Genomic DNA, 21,107 nt, shown 5'->3' with positions numbered 1-21,107 from the left:
AATCGATATTCGAAAAATAATTCTCCAAAGGTTGATTTAAATATACCCCAGATTGGTACGCGGTCCAGCGATTAGCATGCGCCATTACGAATATGACAGCAAGAGCAAAGTAATAAAGAAGTGAGAAGAAAGGAACAGGGGAAAGAACAGAGTAAATGCTAGTAATTAAATGAGTAGCATACGAACAGAGGAGAAAGAGGAATAGAAAATGGCTAAACCAAACATAAATCCCCTAAAAACCCTACAGACACTAAGCAAGCTCTCAGCCTTGCTAGATCCACGTGTGGAAGCAAGAAACGCACAGATTGACACAACTGTGATTATGTGGGGCCTGAAGAACAAACGAAAGTGGGCCTGAAGAACAACCTTGGCCTCAAAGCAACTTTCCACAATTAGCAAAGTAATAAAAAAAACATCCAAAAAAAATTGGATGATTGGAGAAAGGGTCCCTAACACCGAATAAGAAAGAGACAGATGCTAAGGAATCTCAAAATAGAAGGAATTTAGAAAAAAAGATGGAGCAACACCAAGAACAACAGGGAAACCCTAGGAACCTAGGAACCGACTTGGTAATTTTGAGAGAGAAAATGACCTGGTTGCTTGTATTTTGACGCATGTAGCTTACAGTTTATCAAGTCACATTTCATCACAAGGTAAATATTTTTTTTTTACTAAAGTTTGCTCTTGCTTCCGAATTTTTCTAATTGTATTTATTACGAGTACAACATTTAGCTAGGCTGGTGTACTGTGTGCACCCATCACATTCTCTTTCCTAAGTGATCACTAACATAATAAACTTGCTACTAGCATTATTACAAAACTAAGGGCCTGTTCTTATTGACTGAAATGAGCTGAACTGAACTGAACTTATTGATTAGTGATTTTTAACTACGGATTAATGATCTTTGATTATTTATTATTATATATATGTGTATATACAAATATACATATTAAAATATTTATGAAAAATATACTGTATAATTAAAATATTTATGAAAAATATACTGTATAATTAAAATATTTATGAAAAATATATTAAAAACATGGAACCCCAAAATATTTTAAAAACATATACATTATTATTATTATTATTATTATTATTATTATTATTATTATTATTATTATTATTATTATTATTATTATTATTATTATTATTATTATTATTATTATCGTTGTTGTAATATAAGCTTAAAAATATGAAATTTGGCTTTAAATCATTAGCAATATCATTAGATATAAACTTATTAGAGTTGAACTGAACTGAAAATAATCTAATGAGAACATGCCCTTAAGTGATATTTTGTAATTAAATCAATAAAATTATTGATACTCTATAAAATATAACATCAACATGTCATTTTTATTGATTTGCAAACCAAGTGACATTTTTATAATTAAATCAACAAAAATTACTCATGTACATTCTGGATTCCAATACTGCTGAATCACTGCGACAATAACAATAAATAGATATATATACTAGTAGTAAAAAAACACATTAAAAATATGATACATCATCCAGAGTAAAGATAGGATCATTCTGAGGCCTTCCAAAGGGAGGTTATTGATGTATGAGTAAATGCATAACGATGGGCATGGGGGTCATTTCACGTAAATGCATTTCTGATTTTAGAGTAGTACATTGGGTGATCAATTGTATCACTGGATGATAAAATAGTATCATTGAACATTCAATGGTACTATATATGTATGTAGTGGTACTATATATTCATTCAGTGGTACTCACTACGTGTAGAAATAATATTACTACATAGTCAATGGTACTTCGTATTATATAAGCTTTTAATAGTACATTTAAAAGTGGTCCCACTTACCCATCTCTCTCCTCCTTTCTCTCACCCTCATGTGCTTTTTAATATTTTATTATTTGTTATGCACTTAAAAATGTATAACAAACCTACGGGTTCGTTTGACATTGTTGTGGTTTTCTGTTTTTTGGTTTTTTATTTTTTAAAAGTATATGATATATGCCCCATAATGAATAAAAAATTATTTAAACTTATTTAAATTATGATAATTTTGAAAACTGACAACAGAAAAATAGAAACACCTTTTTCTTGTTTCATGTTTTTGGTTTTTAAAAAACAGGAAACTGAAAACCAAAAATAATACCAAACAAGCCCTACATTAGTACTTCCTCAAATCGTTCTCCCCTCTTGAGTCTTCACCATATAGGTCATTATCCTTTACATAAAACGCGATTAAGACATGGTTAGATAGATAAATAATGTTACAAAATTCATAGAAACACAGGACAAAATAGCTGGGATTTGATCAATTTCAAGTCAATCACAACACAACCTCTTCAAATTCTCTGACTTTCTCTCTCCTCTCTTCTCTCCCAATTTCTCCCCTGTAAGAGTAACTTCACCGACTCGCATCAAATTCAATCAATACCCACCCAATCACCAACACCCACTTCATCTTCCTCTTCATAATCAACCACTCTCAATTCTCTTCAATCCACCATTAAAATTTAGAGAGAGAAAATCAATCAATTGATCAAACATGAATAGTAGAGATCCAGAGAAGAACAGAAATGTAAACGTGAATAATGTTAATTACGCAAATCAGTCGAATTACCCAGTTGCAGCATCTGGGTATCACATTGAATCTTCTGCAAGACAATGGACATCTTGGTTGGTACCCATGATTGTTGTTGCAAATGTTGCCATGTTTATAATTGTTATGTTCGTCAACAATTGCCCTAAAAATAATTTTGGGTTTAATACTTGTGTTGCTCGATTTCTGGGTCGCTTCTCTTTTCAACCTCTTAATGAGAATCCTCTTCTCGGCCCTTCTTCTAACACGTAATTTTCTACCTTTTTTTTTGGGTTGATTTTAATTGTTTATATTTGGGTTTTTGATTTATTGGCGTTTTTTTCTTGTGATATTGCTTTCTTTTAGCTGATTTATTCCGAGTTTAACTTGGTTTTTGGCTTTTTTTGTGGTTTTATTCTTCTTTCAAGCTGATTAAGTGTAGGTTTATGATGAATTTTAGCTATTTTTTGTGCTTATATTATGATTAGCTCTTATTTTGTAAGTTAATGATAAATATTGTTATTAAATTGAATTAAGTCAGTTTTTAGCTTGAATTTAGAATATTTAGTATGGATTTTTGAAAAATTGTTGTGGGGTTTCTTATTATGCTCAATCTTTGTAAATTTAATGTGGGTGTCTATCCCAAAGTAGTTGTTTTTGCTTGATTTTTATTGCTAAATTTACTGTATTAGCAACTGCCGTCTGAGTGAGTTTTGAGAATGTGGACTTGTGGAATTCAGAAATACTGATTCTTAATTTTAACCTGGGCATCTGGGATTGCTTGAATTCGTTAGTCAAAATCAATTTTTATTGGGAATTTTTTTCTCAATATGTTAATGAACTTTTGTTTGATTGGGTGTTCAGGAGTATGATTCAATTCATAGTAATTCATGGTATAAGACTATGTGGCTGTCACCTTCAAACAATCTTTATTGATTCAATCATGGGGTTGATCCTCAATTTTATGCTTGCTTTCCATATTTAAAAGCAAAAAAATCTGCTTTAATTTGTTTTTGACTTCTTTATGTGATGACCGGGTTTATTTGCAAATAGAAAACCATTTTGAATATGTCTTGCTTGCTTTTTTGGCTGATATTATTGCATGTACTTGGTGAATGGTGAGCATTACATAAGTTTTATATTGCTTACATATCTATGGACGTTTTTTTTTTTTCTGGGACTATTTCTTCCTTGTATGCATGCTATTATGTCATTGTGCTTGGCTGGACTATGGAAAAGTTTACTATCTGATGGAGGAAGTGTGTGTTTGTGAAACAGCTTAACTAATTTGAACTGTCAAGTGACTGTAGCATGAACTAATAAGTTTGCTTGAAGGTTAAAATCAATTTCCATACTCTTCCAACTCCTTGATAATCATAATTTGATTATTACTACTATAAAGGAGTATAACATTAATATCTATTTTGAAACAATTAAAATGATGGCGTAGTCTCAAGGGCTATGAATGAGAAGTTTTAATCAAAAACTTAAAGCATATAACCGAAGTGCCAAACTTAGCTGTTGTCATAAATTCTCAACTTAATATCATTTTGGGATACTTACTAGTCCTTATACTTATCAGTCCTTTTATTCATAGCCCTAATGGCTATAATTAGCAAAAAACTTTAAACAATACTCTGGCATTATAGGTGTTAGGTAACTGTAAAGATGATTGTTTTGATGTGCATTAGTTAACTAAATAGGATCTCACTATGGGTTGTACTGAATATGACTTAGAATGACATTATGGGGTAGCTGTTGTGTACGAGTATTTTGTGCTTAATTTTAGAATTCTAGTTTATGTTGGCTTTAGCATTGATTTTCCGGAGAAATGTTTTTGAGATGGGAAAGAATATATTATTAATGAGCAATAGAAAGTAAATTTCTCTTTTATTTATTTCCCATTCCTTGGAATTCCATAGCAGTATTGTCAGACTAGTCAACACTCAACACAAAACCAATTTTTTTGTTACCCTAAGCATGTCCTTATTTTGATTGGTGTGTAATCGACTCCTGCAGATTAGTGAAACTGGGGGCTCTTAAATGGGATAAGGTGGTACATCAGCATGAAGGCTGGAGACTCATTACATGTATCTGGTTGCATGCTGGTGTAATCCATCTTCTTGTGAATATGTTGAGTTTGGTTTTCATTGGTATCCGCCTTGAACAACAATTTGGATTTGGTATGGTCTCTCTTCTATAATCATAAAACAAATTTCATATTCTCTATGTGTGGCTGACTAAATGTAAAAGTAAATACATTATTGGGCACTCAATTTGTTTTTTATTTTACCCGTGGCAGTGCGAATTGGAATATTATACCTGTGTACTGGTATTGGTGGATCTGTAATGTCTTCACTCTTTCTCCAACAACAAATTTCTGTTGGAGCCTCTGGTGCTTTGTTTGGACTACTTGGGGCAATGCTTTCCGAGCTCTTGACTAATTGGACAATTTATGCAAACAAGGTAACAAATTCTCTGTTACTATGATCTGATTGATCAAGTAAATTGAACAAGGGTTTTTATATTTGTGTGCTTATTCAATGCCTAGTTGATCCAGTCTAGGAGTGTAGATGATTACTAGCGCTTCAATAGTAAACCCTATAGTATCAACTAATTTTTGTTTTTGTTTTTTAGCTATTAACATAAAAGTATGTTATAAACACCAATAACTGCAGAATACCTAAAATATGTTGAAGTTGTACACCTCAAGTTTATAAGTCTCTAAGTTTCTTTGCATTTTTGTAGGCTGCTGCATTGTTCACACTTGTAATCATGATTGCAATCAACTTGGCAGTCGGAATCCTTCCTCACGTTGACAACTTTGCACACATTGGAGGATTTATATCAGGATTCCTATTTGGGTTTGTGTTACTCTTACGTCCTCGATTTGGGTGGCTGGAGCGTCACGAAATGCCAGAACATGCACGTGTGAAATCCAAATACATGGCGTATCAATTAGTGTTGTTCTTTATTGCTGCAGCGCTGCTTATAGCTGGGTAAGACTCTTTTTCTATGATGAAACTCAGCTGGAATTTTATTCTAGAAGTTTTTTCCTTTGAGATCATACATCTTACAAACATACTATATGATCCCCTCCCCCCCCCCCCCCCCCCCCCCCCCCCCCTCTCTTCTTTTGACTCTGTGAGAGATCATACAACATCATATAGAAATGTGTTCACTACTCATCTTCAATGTTTATTGACCCTTATCCAAACCTAAAGCACCACTCTGGTCCTTGGTTAACTGTTGCCAATCATCTTCTCATTTGATTGTACGCTGTATGTTCTGTTTCATGTTGTTGGTAGATTGATCAAATAATCATCGTACGTGTTGTTTGTCACAGATTTACTGTTGGATTGGTAATGCTCTTCCAAGGAAAGAATGGAAATGACCATTGCAAATGGTGCCGTTACCTGAGCTGTGTGCCAACTTCAAAATGGAAGTGTGGAAACTGAGAAGAAAATGTCAGATTTTCTGATCCTCTTCTTTTCTATGCGTTAATATATGTTCGCTTCCACGTTAGTTTCAAGTTTTTTTTTTTCTTCTTTCTCCGCTTTTGGTTTTGGTTTTAATAGATGGATATCGGTTATCATTGTACATGGAGTAGTAGATAGTGATACGTATACCTGTTTTTTTTTTCTTCTTTTCTTTTTAATCAGTGTGTTTATAGAATGATTTATTAAATGGAAAGGGGTGTGTAATTGTTGTCTAAATGTTGTGAATCAGCAACAGTGTATCATTTTTTTTATTCCTTTTTTTTTTCGACTTTGCAATATTTTCGACGGGCTATGGCTTCTCCCCATAGAATAAGTGTTAAGACTCTTAAATAGTATGAGTACATGTAGTAATTCACACTGATACTACAATACACAATTCAATTCAGTATTTCCAAGTATAGGAGAGTGAAGTCTTTCACGTCAATCTGATTGAGTCATATTCACGTGATGAGCTATCCAATATGTCTCTAATCTTATGGTTAATTAGCTTAAAATCAATAACAACAAAAATGATTCACATTAACATCAAATTTGAACGGGTAGGTCAATTTCTGTTTGGATCAAAATCTTGTAATAGAGCATAATTTAAGATGCTATTTCTGTTTTAACTTTTAGTGAGCTCTAGACGACAATAACAGGTGATAAACAGCATTAAAATTCTTAACCAATCAATCCTAATAAAGAAAATGATGTCCTTTTCGCCAGTCTGAAGAAGAAAATGATGTGTGTGGCTTTCTTTTGTACAATATCAATCATTAAAAAAAAAAAAACAATTAGTTAATGTAATTTACATGGTGTAAAATTGATGAATGTACTTAAATGATTCGATGAAAACAGGAAAGTATTAGGTAAGAAAGATGTAGCTGGGGTTGTGGAAGTCGTCATCAGTTGATGTTGGGAAATTTAGTTGGTCCAACCCCTATCATTTCTTTATAATTTTTAAAAAATACCCGATGATGATTAATGAAAGCCTATGAAATTAATGCAACGCACAACTTTATAATACTCCGTAATACGGAGTATATTTGTGCTGAATTGCTGATTAAACTCATCATTTAAGACCGGCTAATAACAACAATATTAGAATAATATAATCATTATAATTAATAGGGTTTGCACCAAAATAAATAAATAAATTATAGGAGTAATTAATAGAGTGGCCCATTACAGAAGGAAAAAAAAAACGGTATGTCATGTGTTGAGGAAAAGGAGCAAGGCCTACAAGCAATCCAATTTCCTATCTTATACTCCCAATCGTATAGTTTTCTAAATTATATTACTTTTTCATCACAATTAAATAGACGTGATTATTGAAGACGAAAAACAAGAAATAGAGGGAGGAGCCTACAAGTAAATTTACCAAAATCCGCTTTCCTCTCTTATTCACACCGAACAGTTCTCTAAATAGCCTTACTCATCGCGTACATTTAGCAATGTTCATGTGGGTGAAGTAGTACTTGTTAAGCAACCATACTAAACGAGGAACAAACATTACCATAAAATCACAAGCATTAAATAAAGATGGGGTTGTATACAGCTTGGCTACATGGGTTAATGTGACCGTACCCTGACCGGCACTGTGGTGCTAATAATGATTACCACCACCACCGACAACTAACCTTGTTGAAATCCCACATTATTATTATTTGTAACACTTCAACATTATTATAACTATACACAATCTCAACCAACTTCATCTTGGGATTTATAATGTTCATTCATATACATTTCTATGGACCACACTCATATCTTGGTCATTTAGCTATTGTACTTATTTTTATAAAACATTTAATAAGATAACATTAGTTAATAATAATAATGACAATCTAGGTTCAACAATACTGAATATGAAGCATTAGCTTCCTTCTTTTGGGTTAGCCATATGAGTAGTATAACACTTGATTAATAAAAGAGATAACAAACACTAATCCTAAGAGATTGCAACAAGTTAGACTAATTAGAGATTTAAACAAAACAAACTCTGTTCTAATTGAGATACCCACTATAGTAAACTACTGTACTGTCCCTGACTGGCATGCCGAGCCTATCCAATCGACCTGATCCCGGGTAAGCCTTGCTTGTGAAACTTGCATGCATAGCAGAAGCCCTTTGTGCATTTGATCTAGGGTGGTGCTCGCCAAGGCCGTGAATTGAGTACCTTTTAGTCGAACTAGTTCTTTCGTACTGAGGCCTTTGCTTTGGCGCGCTAAGGGATCTCATTTTTGCCTTGGCTGATTCAGTGTAAGCCATGTAGCTAGGACAGTCGGAGTATCCACTAAAACAACCGTCGCTCTTAGTAGGAGTGAATGTCCTTGAACTGTTGCCTCCCTGAGAGGCAGCTGAGCAGTATTGTGGGCTGTTTTCTGCTGTGCAATATGAGTTCTTTTCTTCAATTAAGTCTTGTGGAAGTAAAAGAGGTTTTAGGGATTGAACTACTTCACATGACGCAGGGCTTTGGACTGTGTGGTGAGTTGTCGAGTCCTTTGAGGTAGTCTGGCTGTGGCTTAGAAGCTCTGAAGTTAATAAGCCTGAGTGAGAGGACTCGAAGAGGTTTCTCCTTCTAAAGGTGTAATGGGGTTTCCCTGTGTCTATCTCGAGGATTTTATCTACTCGATCATCATCTGTTAGGCATGTTCTTGAGGAGGCTGTAGCTCGTGAATCCCACATTGAGTCCTCCATTCGAGGGTCTGACCAGGATGAGCCCAAGTTTATTTTATCCTGGTTCATGGAGTTCATTCGGCTGATTGACTTTGAACTATTCCTCTGCGGCAAGAAAAAAGAATTGAAGTCAATGCATGTTGCTTAACTATTAGAGAAGAAAAGATTGAAGGTTGAGGCTAATTAACTAGATCATAGCCACGACTTTTAATTTCTACGAATCTTACCCTTAATTCTTTGGCACTGTGGTTCATTAGACATACAAAACTATACTCTCTCTGTCCCTATTTGTTTGCCCCATAATCAATCAAAATGTGCTTTATTAAAGATTGAACCAAAAAATTGCAAGTGGATGAGGGTGTATGTCTTTTTCACTTTTATGAGTGTATTCAAGTGGGTTTAGTGGTAGAGGCGTGTTACTATATTAGGAAAAGGGACAATCTTTAAGGACATCCCAATATAGTTTATGGGGCAAGCAAATTGGGACAGAGGGAGTAATAAGCTATTTAGAGTATATATACCTTAATGTTTGGTGAATGATCCTGCTTTATACAAATTCTTAAATGGACCTGGTTCACACTATTTTATTGTGGACCACTAACATTAGAGAAAGTAGGGTTGTTTTATTAATAAAAAAAAGGGTCACTATAATTAAAAAAAAGGTCACTATATTGAAATAAAAATTTATTTTGGTAATATATATGCCTAAGTGGTTATTTTTGTAATGAAATATTTTATATACTGATCAATATGAATAATAAAGGTCACTATGTTAAAATTAGGGTAATAGCGTCATATTTCAAGTTCACAATATTATTAAACGTTGTAGTAGTTTTAATAAAGGTTACTAGGTTAAAAATAAGGTTACTATGTTAAAAATAATGGTCACTATGTTCAATATAATGTCAGTTGCGTGTGTATAGACCTCGGGTCCACAATAATATTATTGTGGACCAGGTCCACGCAAGTCTTTTTGCCTGCTTTATGCTTTTCACTCGAACAACTTGCTCAGGTTTATCAGGTGTTGGGGGTCCCTGTAAGACAGAATTCTTACACATGAGATCAACAGCACAATCAAGTTTAGACTACAATCTACATCATAATATTCATCAAGAAGCAGGAAGAATTCCAATGTACTTCCATAGTTTCATGGTCAACAATGATTAGATTTTGATACTACTTGGCTTATATCATGCATCTTTAAGATCAATAATGAATAAGATTAACCATCAATCAGAATTAATATCGGCCAACTAACTTTATGCGAAAAGACCTACATTGAATAATCACGAAAGATCGAGGCTTTGGAGATTGTCAAAGCTAAAGCTAACAAAACGGACTAATGTTAAAATCAGATTTTAGCATACATCAGATTTAAGATTTCCCATAATGAAATTTGGCTAACCAGTTGATAAAATGGTCAAACTAAGCCTGCCGAACCAAATTGTAAACAAAAGCAGCTACCAAAAAAATGATTGACCAAGTCTTTCTAGCTCAATCATAAAATTTCAACTTCAACCACCCCTTCACTTTTCTACCTACTAAACAACTGATTATTTCCCAAAAGATTGATAAAGAACTAAATCCATACTGTCACCATTGACTAAAGCAGAATAAAAGTAGAAAAATAATGCAAATTGGTCATATTTTTGTCAACATTCCTAAGAAAAAATCTCAAAGAAGCTTCCTACAAATTCAACTTTATAAAGAATAATGCCTTACTGGGTGAAGAAGAATTGGGCAAGATTTGGTAGATGAGAAAGGAGATTCAGGGATATAAGTGCGGACCGATCTGGCCCGCGCCTGAGCCCGTAGCATGGCTTGCATGCAACGCATTGTTTCGGTTGTTTTTCGTCTCATAATGTGTCCCCTGACAAGAGCCTGTAGTTTTACCAACCCTTTCAATGCTCGCAATGCTCTCCTGGCCTGCATGTATGATTAACATAACAAGTTGATTAATGCATTCAATATTTTCTGAACCACCTAAAAACATTACGCCCAACATTTCATTTCAATTCAATCAATTAGTTACATGTACAAAGTTTTTGGCGCCAAAGAGTAATGCACAAAATAACATGATTTTTTTATTAAAAAAAAGGGAACTAAGAGCCAAAAGAGAAGCTTTTTTGTGCACAGTTTCCCTGAAAATAAGGGAAAGGACAAAATATTCAAGAAAGACAGAGACAATTCAACTAATACAGAGTTCAGATTTGCAGGTGCCTAAATAAACACAGTTCTGACTATAATCCAAACATAAACAGTATTCATGCAAATACTTTACTCTAAATTTGTTCTTTAGTACCAGAGTTAGATCTCCTAATCTCAAAGGTGGTCAACACCCTGAATTTGAATGTTAGAACAATGTTTACTCACTTTGACCCTATATAGAAATCTCACTTGGGCTTTGTACATTTTTCGAAAGATGAATGACAAAAAGAAAACAGGGCGGGTTAATTGATTAAAGGTGAATAAAGAACGGGAAAAAAAGTATAGAAGATAACATTTGTTAATCACACAGTATAAATCAATTTAAAAGTTAAGGTACATACAATAAAACAAAATAGTGAAAAGTGAAAATTTTATTTAAAGACCATTTTATAATCTGTACTAAATAAAACTTGTATTTGGAAGTAGAGATACTACATCGCTTATAAAAACCAGAAAATGTCTTGTGCGATCGTTACAAGACTAATTACTTTTCACCACTAGAAATAGAGATTTAGAGGCTTTCTTTCCCATTTTTCACAAAAAAAAAAAAAATGTGGGGACTTTGGGGAGAGTCCACAATATCCTACAAAACTCAAGAGCTAGAACAAAAAGGAAAACAAAAGCCAAAGGACAGTTTGCCAACTCCATGTTTTAAAATCAAGAAGAAAAGTAAAATGATCCAATGTATGTATGCATGCACGTTTTGTCAAAGTCCCTATTTGCCCTTTGGGTATTACCAATAGACAGTGGTTACCACTAAAGTTTAAGGAAGAAACAAGAATAATCACCATTGGATAAAATCTCTTTATCACTTTTTATATCAATGGAGTAATACTCGTACTTCTACTAGTGATGAGTAACTTACAGTATTACGGAGTAATAAAAAGCCAAGCGATGGAGAAAGGGAGGGATTATTAGTTGAATAAGGAAGATGAAAACAGTTTCTTAAAATACGAAGGTAATAGACTCGTTAACAAGCTTGAGTCTTGCGAATCTAATCTAAATCACTTGCTCATCATCATAATACACGTACATTATCATAATACTCGTTAACAAGCTAGAGTCTTGCGAATCTAATCTAAATCACTTGCTCATTACAAGTTTAAACCACAGTCAAACTTCTAACAAGTGTAGAATTTTAACCAAAGTATTATAGCTCAATTATACACGTACATGACACAACCTTACAATTTAGATTACACATAAACTTCGTGTGCATCATTCATTGTCGGTCCAAAATTATTAAGATCACAACACACCCATTAAAAAATGCATTGTTATCATCAACTAGCATATATTAATCAGCAATCATGTGGTTTTCGAGGGTCGGCAAGTCCAAAATGTCCAGCTTAAACCCCACAACCAAAAACCAGATGACATTGAGACAAAGAAGTGTTCAATGGAGTTGACCAATAAGACTATATGTCTCATTTTGCATCTAATTCTCGCCAATTTGACCTCTTTAATCCAAAACCTTGATCCATAAATTGTAGATGTAAATTTACATGTGGTTATTGATGGGAAGATGATTGGCCAAATGAACATTAAAAAAAAAAAAAAAAAAAAAAAAAAAAAAAAAAAAAAAAAACTATCATTGTCCAAATTTAATTGTTACATTGCGCAGGACGAGTAAAACACAAAATGGGGGGCGACAAAATCCGTATAGGTACAACGAAAGCACGTACAACAGCAATAGCTGGGTACTTGCTTGAGGGTACTCGTAACAAGAAACAACTCATGAGCTGTATTTTTGCCAAATCTGTGTATTGAGGCATTATCAACCATTAAATCACCAACTTACAATATACTCCTATTTCTTCCTATATTCATACACCTACTATAGGAGTTCCATTAAATAATCCTTGTACCACAATATATTATGATATTATCAATGTCCAATTGTTCATACATAGATAATTACCAATATATCCCCTATAATTGGAAAGAGCATACCGAACATATAATACTATGTATAATTAATTAATTCTCCTAAATCCCAATTAGTTATTCCCTAATCCCGATTATTTGTGTTCTTCCCAAGTTTTAATAATAATTCAGTACATGAACCAAACATTAAATAGAGACTTGTAAAGCAAACCTTTTTAACCAATCAAACAATTCAAGACTTTACTTTTATGGAGTATGATCCGCCCCTAATATCGAATTTTATCCCTATCACCTCAGATCAAACCTTGTCTATAACACTACTCGTTGCGAGTTACGACTTTCCATTATACTAACCCCTAATATCGAACCTTGCCTACAAAGCTCTTCGTGTTAATATCAAATCTCGTCTATATCACCGTTTTTTACAAAGAAGACACTTAAAAAAAATATGAATAAACAAGTTGAGAAAAGTAACACAAAATGAGTAAATAGGCACTAATAATGAATTCCCACAAAAACAAAAGCTATTAAAATTGCACATGCTACTATCCCTACCTTTCCGAATCCCATTACTCTAGAGTCTACACTCTCACACTCACTGTATTCTCTAGCGTCGAAAACCACTTACTCATACCGACGAAAACACATCACGACACTCCAACCCAGCTCACTCACTCAATCACTCTCAAACAAACAACCACACCGTACGACACCGTTTTATTAAAAAAAAAAAAAAAAAAAAAAAAAAAAAAAAAAAAAAAAAAAACTAACCAAGTAACCGCGAAAGTGGGACTGGATTACGACAGCAGCAGAAGTCCGTTGCTCTCTGGTACCTTGCGCCGATAATGCGCCACCTTTGTCATTCCAATTATTATTATTACTATTACTATTACACGTGCCGCTGTTGGTAAGCCGGACAACCGCAGCAGCGGCTTGTGCGGCTGCAACAGCGGCTTCCGCTACGGCTGCAGTGGCTGCTGCTACGGCAATTGCGTGTTTATTCGCGTCATCTTCTCCGCTGACTGCAGTCTTAGTATCGGAAGGGCGTGACAAGGGATGAGGGGGTTTAGTAGTGGATTTGTCACGGTAGGATTTGACGAAGCTCCACCTGCGCTTGTCTTTGGGTTGTTTTTTCGGGGTTTGGGTTGGGTTCGGGTCGGCTTGTTTTAAGCCCAGTAAGGCCCGGAACCATCTTGAAGCTTTGCCCATAAGAGGGGCATTTGAATTGAAGAGAGAGAAAATGAAGAGGATGGAGATATATAAATGGAATGGAAGGAGAAAAATGGGGTGTACTTTGAAATGAATAATTGGGAGTAATTAGTGTTTTATAATCTTGTAAAGTGGGAGTATGTGAAAGTGACGATTCTATGCCTCTTTCTTACTTCCCACGTGGACCGTCTTATTCATTCTATTATTATGTTATTAATGGAGTTGTTAATCTTCTTTTTGGAGGACTAATCATCTAATTGGGGTATTTAATTTTATTTTACTTTTGTTCACATGTCTAAGTAACTATGCTACTCGCGACTGTTTATATCCTACGTAGTGTCTTCCTCTCGTCTCTTCAAGTCAAATCTTGATTAGTAGAGAATTGTCGATAATTCTTAGGGCTTGTTTGGTTGAATTTATGATACAGGAGAAATAAGAAGAAAGGATATTTTAGTTGGTTTTAGTGGGAAATTATGTTAATTAGCAAAGTTGTTATTTTCATCTTTTGTCTTTGTGCTTAGTTTTATTACAGCTGGATTAGAGAGAATCTTTCTGTTAGAGGTCATGCCTTATTAATGCACCTTAGGTTGTAATTGAAGATTAAGAAATCAATTGAACAACTTCACTCTCTAACTCTCTTCCTCAACTTCTCTCTCTAATTCTCTCTGATTCTATCTTCTTCTATCCTATTCTGCTACTCCTGCATTATACTCTGCTGTTCTTCATCCATCCAAACTTGAGTACTATGGAGTAGTATTGTAGCAATAGTAGCTGTATCCAGACCTATATAGTTAGGGCCATGCCAAACCCCTAAATTCAGAATATAAAAAACATGACAAAAATTTAGGACCAATAAATGTGATAGTCACATTCTTTTTACTCTTTTTTCCTATAAAGATCATTGAACCAAACTTAAGCATATCTGCATTCTGCTCATTAAACAGTGTTAAAACAGAGAAAATAAAAAATTGGCAAGTTCTTCAACAATTCCGTGATTCTCTTTGTATTGTTTTAATGCACTTTTTACTGAATTGATATTGATATACACTTTAACAAGACAAGACTAATGATGTTCTGAAATCTGTACTAGGCATCATTGATTCTTCTTACAAAACATCCTTCTCTTTTTAGCTAGGAGTGTAGGAGCCTAGGAAAAGTTCTTTTTTTTTTTTGTTAAAGATAGAACAATCGAGTACAAACACTACAAAGCATATGAGTAATTTATGAGTAATTTAGAAAGACACTTCTTATTCATATTGCATAATGAAGGAGAGGAGAGATATAGAGGAAGATATAAATGTAGATTAGTGAAATGAGGAGAAACATTAGCCTAAAATAATTATTTTGTAATTTTTCTAAATAAATTATGTTACTCCGTACTATTTATCAATACTTGTAGAGTTGTAGTGGAAGGGTACAAAAGAATTGAAAATGAATGTTATTTATTGTGCGTCTACAAAATGGAATTGCTTGCGTCTATAGGGTGAATTACCTAATTTTGGCATGAATCACATGAACACAAAGGTAATGATGGCAATTTAACGGGTTCACTCGAAACACAACATGAACCATCATAAAAAGCATGGTACAACACGGTGTAGGCAAAACCGCATAACATCTTTTGGAACTTCAGCATGACATAAGACGACACATAGCTCATAAGTCGGGCCTAACCAACTCACGTTGGTTCATATTTAAACTAAAGTTAAACGGAGTAGCAAGACATAGCATGACCAAGTCAATTACTAAAGGAGGCCAAGATTGTCAACTAAGCACAACTCGTGGGCTTTCTAAATCAATATTTTCTAGATATGAGGTGCCTTAGAATTTAACATGATACAATATCAATAACTTAAATAATTTATGTAATAACGAAATTTACGTAAGCAATTTAGAAAGCTCTAGTTCAAATTTTCTCATATTGATACAACCTCCATGGCTCCATCCAACAAGAAATGTCAAAAAACATTGAATACACTTGTCTCACTAAATTTGTCAACTAGAGCTTTCTAAGCTAATCAAAGAGCTATATCAGTGAAAATTATGTTGACTCTTGAAAACAATTAAAGCATAGTACTCCGTATTTTTCAAAATCTAACAACTTGAAACAATTACTTATTAAAGTTAAGGTAATTTCACACAAAAATAAGATTAGACTTGTCAATTGAAATTTCAATGTAGACGAAGATAAGGGGTATTTAATTGAAATGACCCTTAAAAGTTAATCATGTTTAGGCCCAGCCCGTTGAACACCCGTCCAATCGCTTTCTTCCTTTCTTTCAAAAATATTGCATTGGCCCCTTTGAAGTTTCTCCTTCCGTTTTTTTTTTATTTGCATCACTTTTCTTTTTAGGGTGTTTTTTTTAAATGCATTACTTTTATATTTGGTAACTTTATACTATATTTTATCATCTCTCTCTTACTTTAAACCCCATTTAACTTATTTTATCATTTTTCTCTCTTCTATGGTCTCTAGTGAAATAATAAAAATATCTATCTTATCTCACATACTTTCTCTTTCATAGTCCCCATCTTACTTTTACTATAATAATTTATTCACCCACTCACAATATCGTATTACTCTCCTAAAACTTTGTGCAATCCAAAGTGATGCAAAAAAAAAATAAAAATAAAATAAAAAAACGGAGGGAGTATATCATATCATAATAAATAGTTAAATACCAATAATAAACTTAATTAATAATGCGGACATGCATTGGTATACAATTAGGCAAACACAACTTTTGTATGCGACCTGTTGTACCATGTAACAAGGGTTACTCGAGTTACTCGGTTAAGGGTTACTCGAGTTGCCGGAGTTACTCGAGTTTCTGAGTTTCTCGGTCATGGGTTATTCGAGTTACTCGGTCAGGGGTTACTCGAGTTGGCGGGGTTACTCAAGTTACTCGGTCAGGGGTTACTCGAGTTGGCGGGGTTACTCAAGTTACTCGGTCAGGGGTTACTTGATGATGTGTATTTAAACCCCTTAAATTAATAAAGAATCTAAAATCACACAATAAGAATACAGCTTCGTTCTTGATAAGAAATTCGAACAAAAAACGATTGAAAATAACCGGATATGACCTTGAAAACAACCACTCCTGGAACGAATTCAATGCCTAATCAAACTACTTAGACTACTCCAATAACTAAGAATTGCACGTTCTAATTATCAAAACAACTCCTTGAATTGAAAACTAGCAAGAAAAGGTTTAAGCAAAGCTAAACAATTTTTATTGAAATTAATCTGATTTTCTATGTCTCTAAGAGCCACGAAATTCCCCTATTTACTAAAAATAAGCTAATTCCATCCCTATAAGGATTAGGACAAACCCTTAACCTTGCCCCCCAAGTATCCTAACTAGAATAGGAAACTACTTCTAATTAGAATAGGAAAACTAAAACTAATCCTAAACAAACTTTACTTAATTAACTAAAAACTTTCCTAATATCTTAGGAAGTTTATAGCAACTAAATAATCAGAAAATAAACCTTATCCTAAGTGCTTAAACCAAGAAAAACCCTTTCAAGTGAAAGGTGAAAACTTGCAAGCAAAACTCTAGAAAAAACTAAGTATTAAAAAACTACCATTTCACATCGCCGCCTAAAAACACCCTCACGCGCCACCATAGGTGACACGCGCCTGACCGGCGTGTAGCTGGCCTCAATCCGATGCCGGGATGCCGGCGCGTGTTGTAGGGAATATTTCAAGCATTACCCCAAATTTGAACCCCACTGTGATCATACACTTAAGCATGGTGGCATCTAAAGGGAAGGAAGGTAGAGCAAAAGAGTCGCCAACAAGTTTTAGGAACTTGTAAACCGTTCACGAGGTGAAGGTTACACCCCTTAACGATCCAAGAGATCGTTAACTCCAATAGAACTGGAACCAAGACTGGAAGTTCGGGGATGAAGGTACAAATCCAACCTAAAAGAGATTGAACCTGCCCTAATAATAGGTCTCTACTTTATTCTTCTCGTATTCATGTGCGCTTTCTGACTAACATGCAACCATTAGGTTAACCCTAAACCTGTTTATCTATGTTGGTTGAATTTAATGCACAAACAAAATTATTATTGGCGATCACTTGAATTATAATCAAATTAACCCTAAACAAGATTATTAATTATCTTATTAAGCGTGATTACAAGTACAAATTCCCTTTAAACATGTAAGAGAGGGCGTGATCAAGCAATAACAATAATAAATATAATAAGCAACAATCATCATAATTATAATCATAATCATAATAATTATAAAAAAAATCATGTTAAAGCATAATAATAGCAAGATCCTAGGCATGATACTAACAAGATTAATAACAAACCCTAGCATGTCACTAAACAATAAAAATCAAAGCTTTAGCCCTAACATGATACTAACATGCTATTGATATGATATTAGAAAGCATAGGAAGCACCCTAAGCATGATACTAGAAAGCAATAATAACATCCTAACATGATGCTAGGAATTAATAAATAACAAACACGCTTTCTACAAGAATAGTGCAATAAGATTACATACTTTGATGCCTCGTATCTCTTTTTAATAACAAAATACACGCGTTAGTAACTTCAAGGAAAATAATAAATCAAACAATTAAATTAAATAATGGAAATAGAGATTAGGGACCAAACCCTCAGAAATTATAACCTTTCACGTCTAGGGCGAAGGCAACTTCGAATTTGGCTAGGTGTGTCTAGTGCTAATGAATGTGGAATTTTGTTTGTGAAAAGTTGGTTTAGAAAGAGAGAGAGAGTATCAAGAAATTCTTGATGAGAGTTGGTGATATTTTTTTTTTAAAAAGGGAGGTTTAAGGACGCTATTTGTAATGAAAACAGTCCGGATATGATAAAAAAGGAATCGGAGTTCGAAAAGGAATAAAACACGATGCTATCGCCGCAATAGCCCCTGTCGCCGCGCGACAAGCCTGTCGTCCGGCGCTGCAAGACAGTTTTTGCGGATTTTGTTTTTATCATAACTTTTGATCCAAAAGTCCAAATAAGGCATATGATATGTCGTTGGAAAGCTCTTGAAATCTAATTTCCATCCCAATTGGAATCAGATTAAAATATTTTGTAGATAAAAAGATATGGTAGAAATAGTGGAAGGGTGTCAGTTTTGGATAGAGTTTCGTATTCCATCCATATCTTTTTCGTTATAGCTCGGAATTAATATTATAATATATCATTGGAAAGATAATTTCAAGATATATCCAACCCTAAAATTTGGATAAAGATTATGAGGCACGAAAATAATATCTGAATGTCTTTGAATATCTTTAAATTCGAATAGAATTAGGACTTAAAAAAGGAAAGTTTTTATTGAATTTCAAACTCTTTGATTTTATCTTTTCAAAAAGGATAATTAAGATCTTTTAGAAACTTATGGAAGCTTCTAATTAAATCCTAATTAGTTTAGGAATAGGATTAAACATTTGGACCCTCCACATGATCATTGGGTCGTAGGTAAAATCCGGTTTGGGCCTGGTTTAGTATTTTGGCCATAACTTCCTCATTATTCATCGGAATTGGGCTTATAATATATTGCTGGAAAGGTCTTTTCAAGCCCCATCCAACTACACTATTATTGGACCCATATCATGGACCAAACTAAACTGAAATGTACGTTTTCATAAATAGGGTAAGAAAAGAAATATTTTCAAAAACAGAAAGAAGAGATATTTTAATAAAAACATCCTCATCACTAGACTTTCCACACTTTCACTTCGTTCGATAATCAAATGACGTGAAAGGTATTCATCACTGGGTTTGGTTTTGGGGAGACACATTTGGGTGTCTACACGTATGCATCGTCATCGTCGCCGGAAGTGAACTGCTACAAATCTTCTTCCTTGGTGATCAAGCTTCCTTCTTTCTCAATTGATCTATTGAACCTTTCCTTGTTTATTTCCTTGTTTGGGCAGCCTATAATGAAGTTATTAAGACCTTCTAAAAGTACATTAGATCCTTCAAAAGAATTAGCCTCTTGATTCACATCACTTGAGTTATTCCTGACCAAGTAACCCCTGACCGAGTAACCCCTGATTGAACCCTTAAGTAACCCTTGAACGAGTAACCATTGATCGAATTACTTGAGTAACCTCTGATCGAACTGCTTAAATAACCTCTGATCGAGTAACTTAAGTAACCCATGACCGAGTAACCCTTGATTGAGTGAACCCCTCGAGTAACCCTTGTCCGAATCCTCAAGTAACCCCTGACCGAGTAACTCGAGTAACCCTTGACCGAATAACTCGGTTAACCGCCTAACAAAATAACTCGGGTAACTCTTGCCTTAAGGTATGACCTACTGCACCAAAAAATTGTTGTTATGCAAAATGCATACTACAAGTATTACTATTGCTGACTTTCTGACTTTCTATGCATAACATAAAAGCATCATGCTAACAGTGCTCTTGAGATGTTAGATAATAATTTAAAATATTTCTTAAGGTTTTAATTTGAGTGTATGACAAAATTACGTGTCTATCAGTATAGTTAATGTTTATTTTAATTAAAATTTATCTTATCTAGCGCTTCAAAGCATTTATTAGCTTTTACCTACATAAAATATTAGTTTGAAAGATATTCAATATAAAGGGAGTAGAATCTTCAAAATATGAGACTTATGTGTAACAATCATACTCTTACACTTAGCAATGTTAGCACCCTTGACCCTCCTAACTTCACCCACCCTTACAAATTCAACTATAAAATCCATCTACCTGCCGTCCTGCCGACGTTTGACCTTGTGTTTCTATATTTTTTGTATTGAATACTCACAATTTCTAATGATGAGAAGGGACATATTGGAGTAATGATGATATCTTTTACGAAATTAGTAGTGAAGTTGATTTATAATGTGTATTAACATTACAATGTTTAGATTTGGATGGATAGAGTATTCTTTTTTCCCCCTTAAATAATACGTAGTACTACTTCTAATCCATCACTTAATCACAATATTTTCTATTATGGAAACCTATGAAAGCAATGACATGAAAAAGGAATGTTAAGATTAGCACAAGTAAGATTAACAAAGAACAAATGAAAACACATACACAAAGTTACATGATTCA

The 21,107-nt window shown here is 34.0% G+C and overlaps 2 protein-coding genes across 2 annotated transcripts; one reads left to right on the top strand and one right to left on the bottom strand.

Moving 5' to 3' along the window:
• Nucleotides 1-2,271: 2,271 nt before the first annotated feature.
• Nucleotides 2,272-6,278, top strand: LOC145569097 (RHOMBOID-like protein 2). The gene is made up of 5 exons (XM_081628465.1): nt 2,272-2,831; nt 4,582-4,745; nt 4,865-5,028; nt 5,311-5,561; nt 5,909-6,278. The coding sequence occupies exons 1-5, from the start codon at nt 2,530-2,532 to the stop codon at nt 6,018-6,020; spliced, it is 993 nt and encodes a 330-aa protein (XP_081484591.1). The 5' UTR covers nt 2,272-2,529; the 3' UTR covers nt 6,021-6,278.
• A 1,446-nt stretch (nt 6,279-7,724) lies between these two features.
• On the bottom strand, nt 7,725-14,120 carry LOC145567701 (protein IQ-DOMAIN 22-like). Its single transcript, XM_081627056.1, has 5 exons — nt 13,587-14,120; nt 10,443-10,646; nt 9,698-9,754; nt 9,242-9,262; nt 7,725-8,825 (listed from the first exon to the last, which is right to left on the bottom strand). Exons 1-5 carry the CDS (start codon nt 14,022-14,024, stop codon nt 8,049-8,051), a joined length of 1,497 nt encoding a protein of 498 aa, XP_081483182.1. The 5' UTR covers nt 14,025-14,120; the 3' UTR covers nt 7,725-8,048.
• Between the last annotated feature and the right edge of the window lie 6,987 nt (nt 14,121-21,107).

The sequence above is a fragment of the Chenopodium album genome, chromosome 11 (assembly GCF_948465745.1).
Source record: "Chenopodium album chromosome 11, dcCheAlbu1.1, whole genome shotgun sequence".
NCBI classification, from domain to species: domain Eukaryota; kingdom Viridiplantae; phylum Streptophyta; class Magnoliopsida; order Caryophyllales; family Amaranthaceae; genus Chenopodium; species Chenopodium album.
Note: the sequence above shows the minus strand (reverse complement) of the source record. Positions and strands in the feature narration are given on the sequence as shown.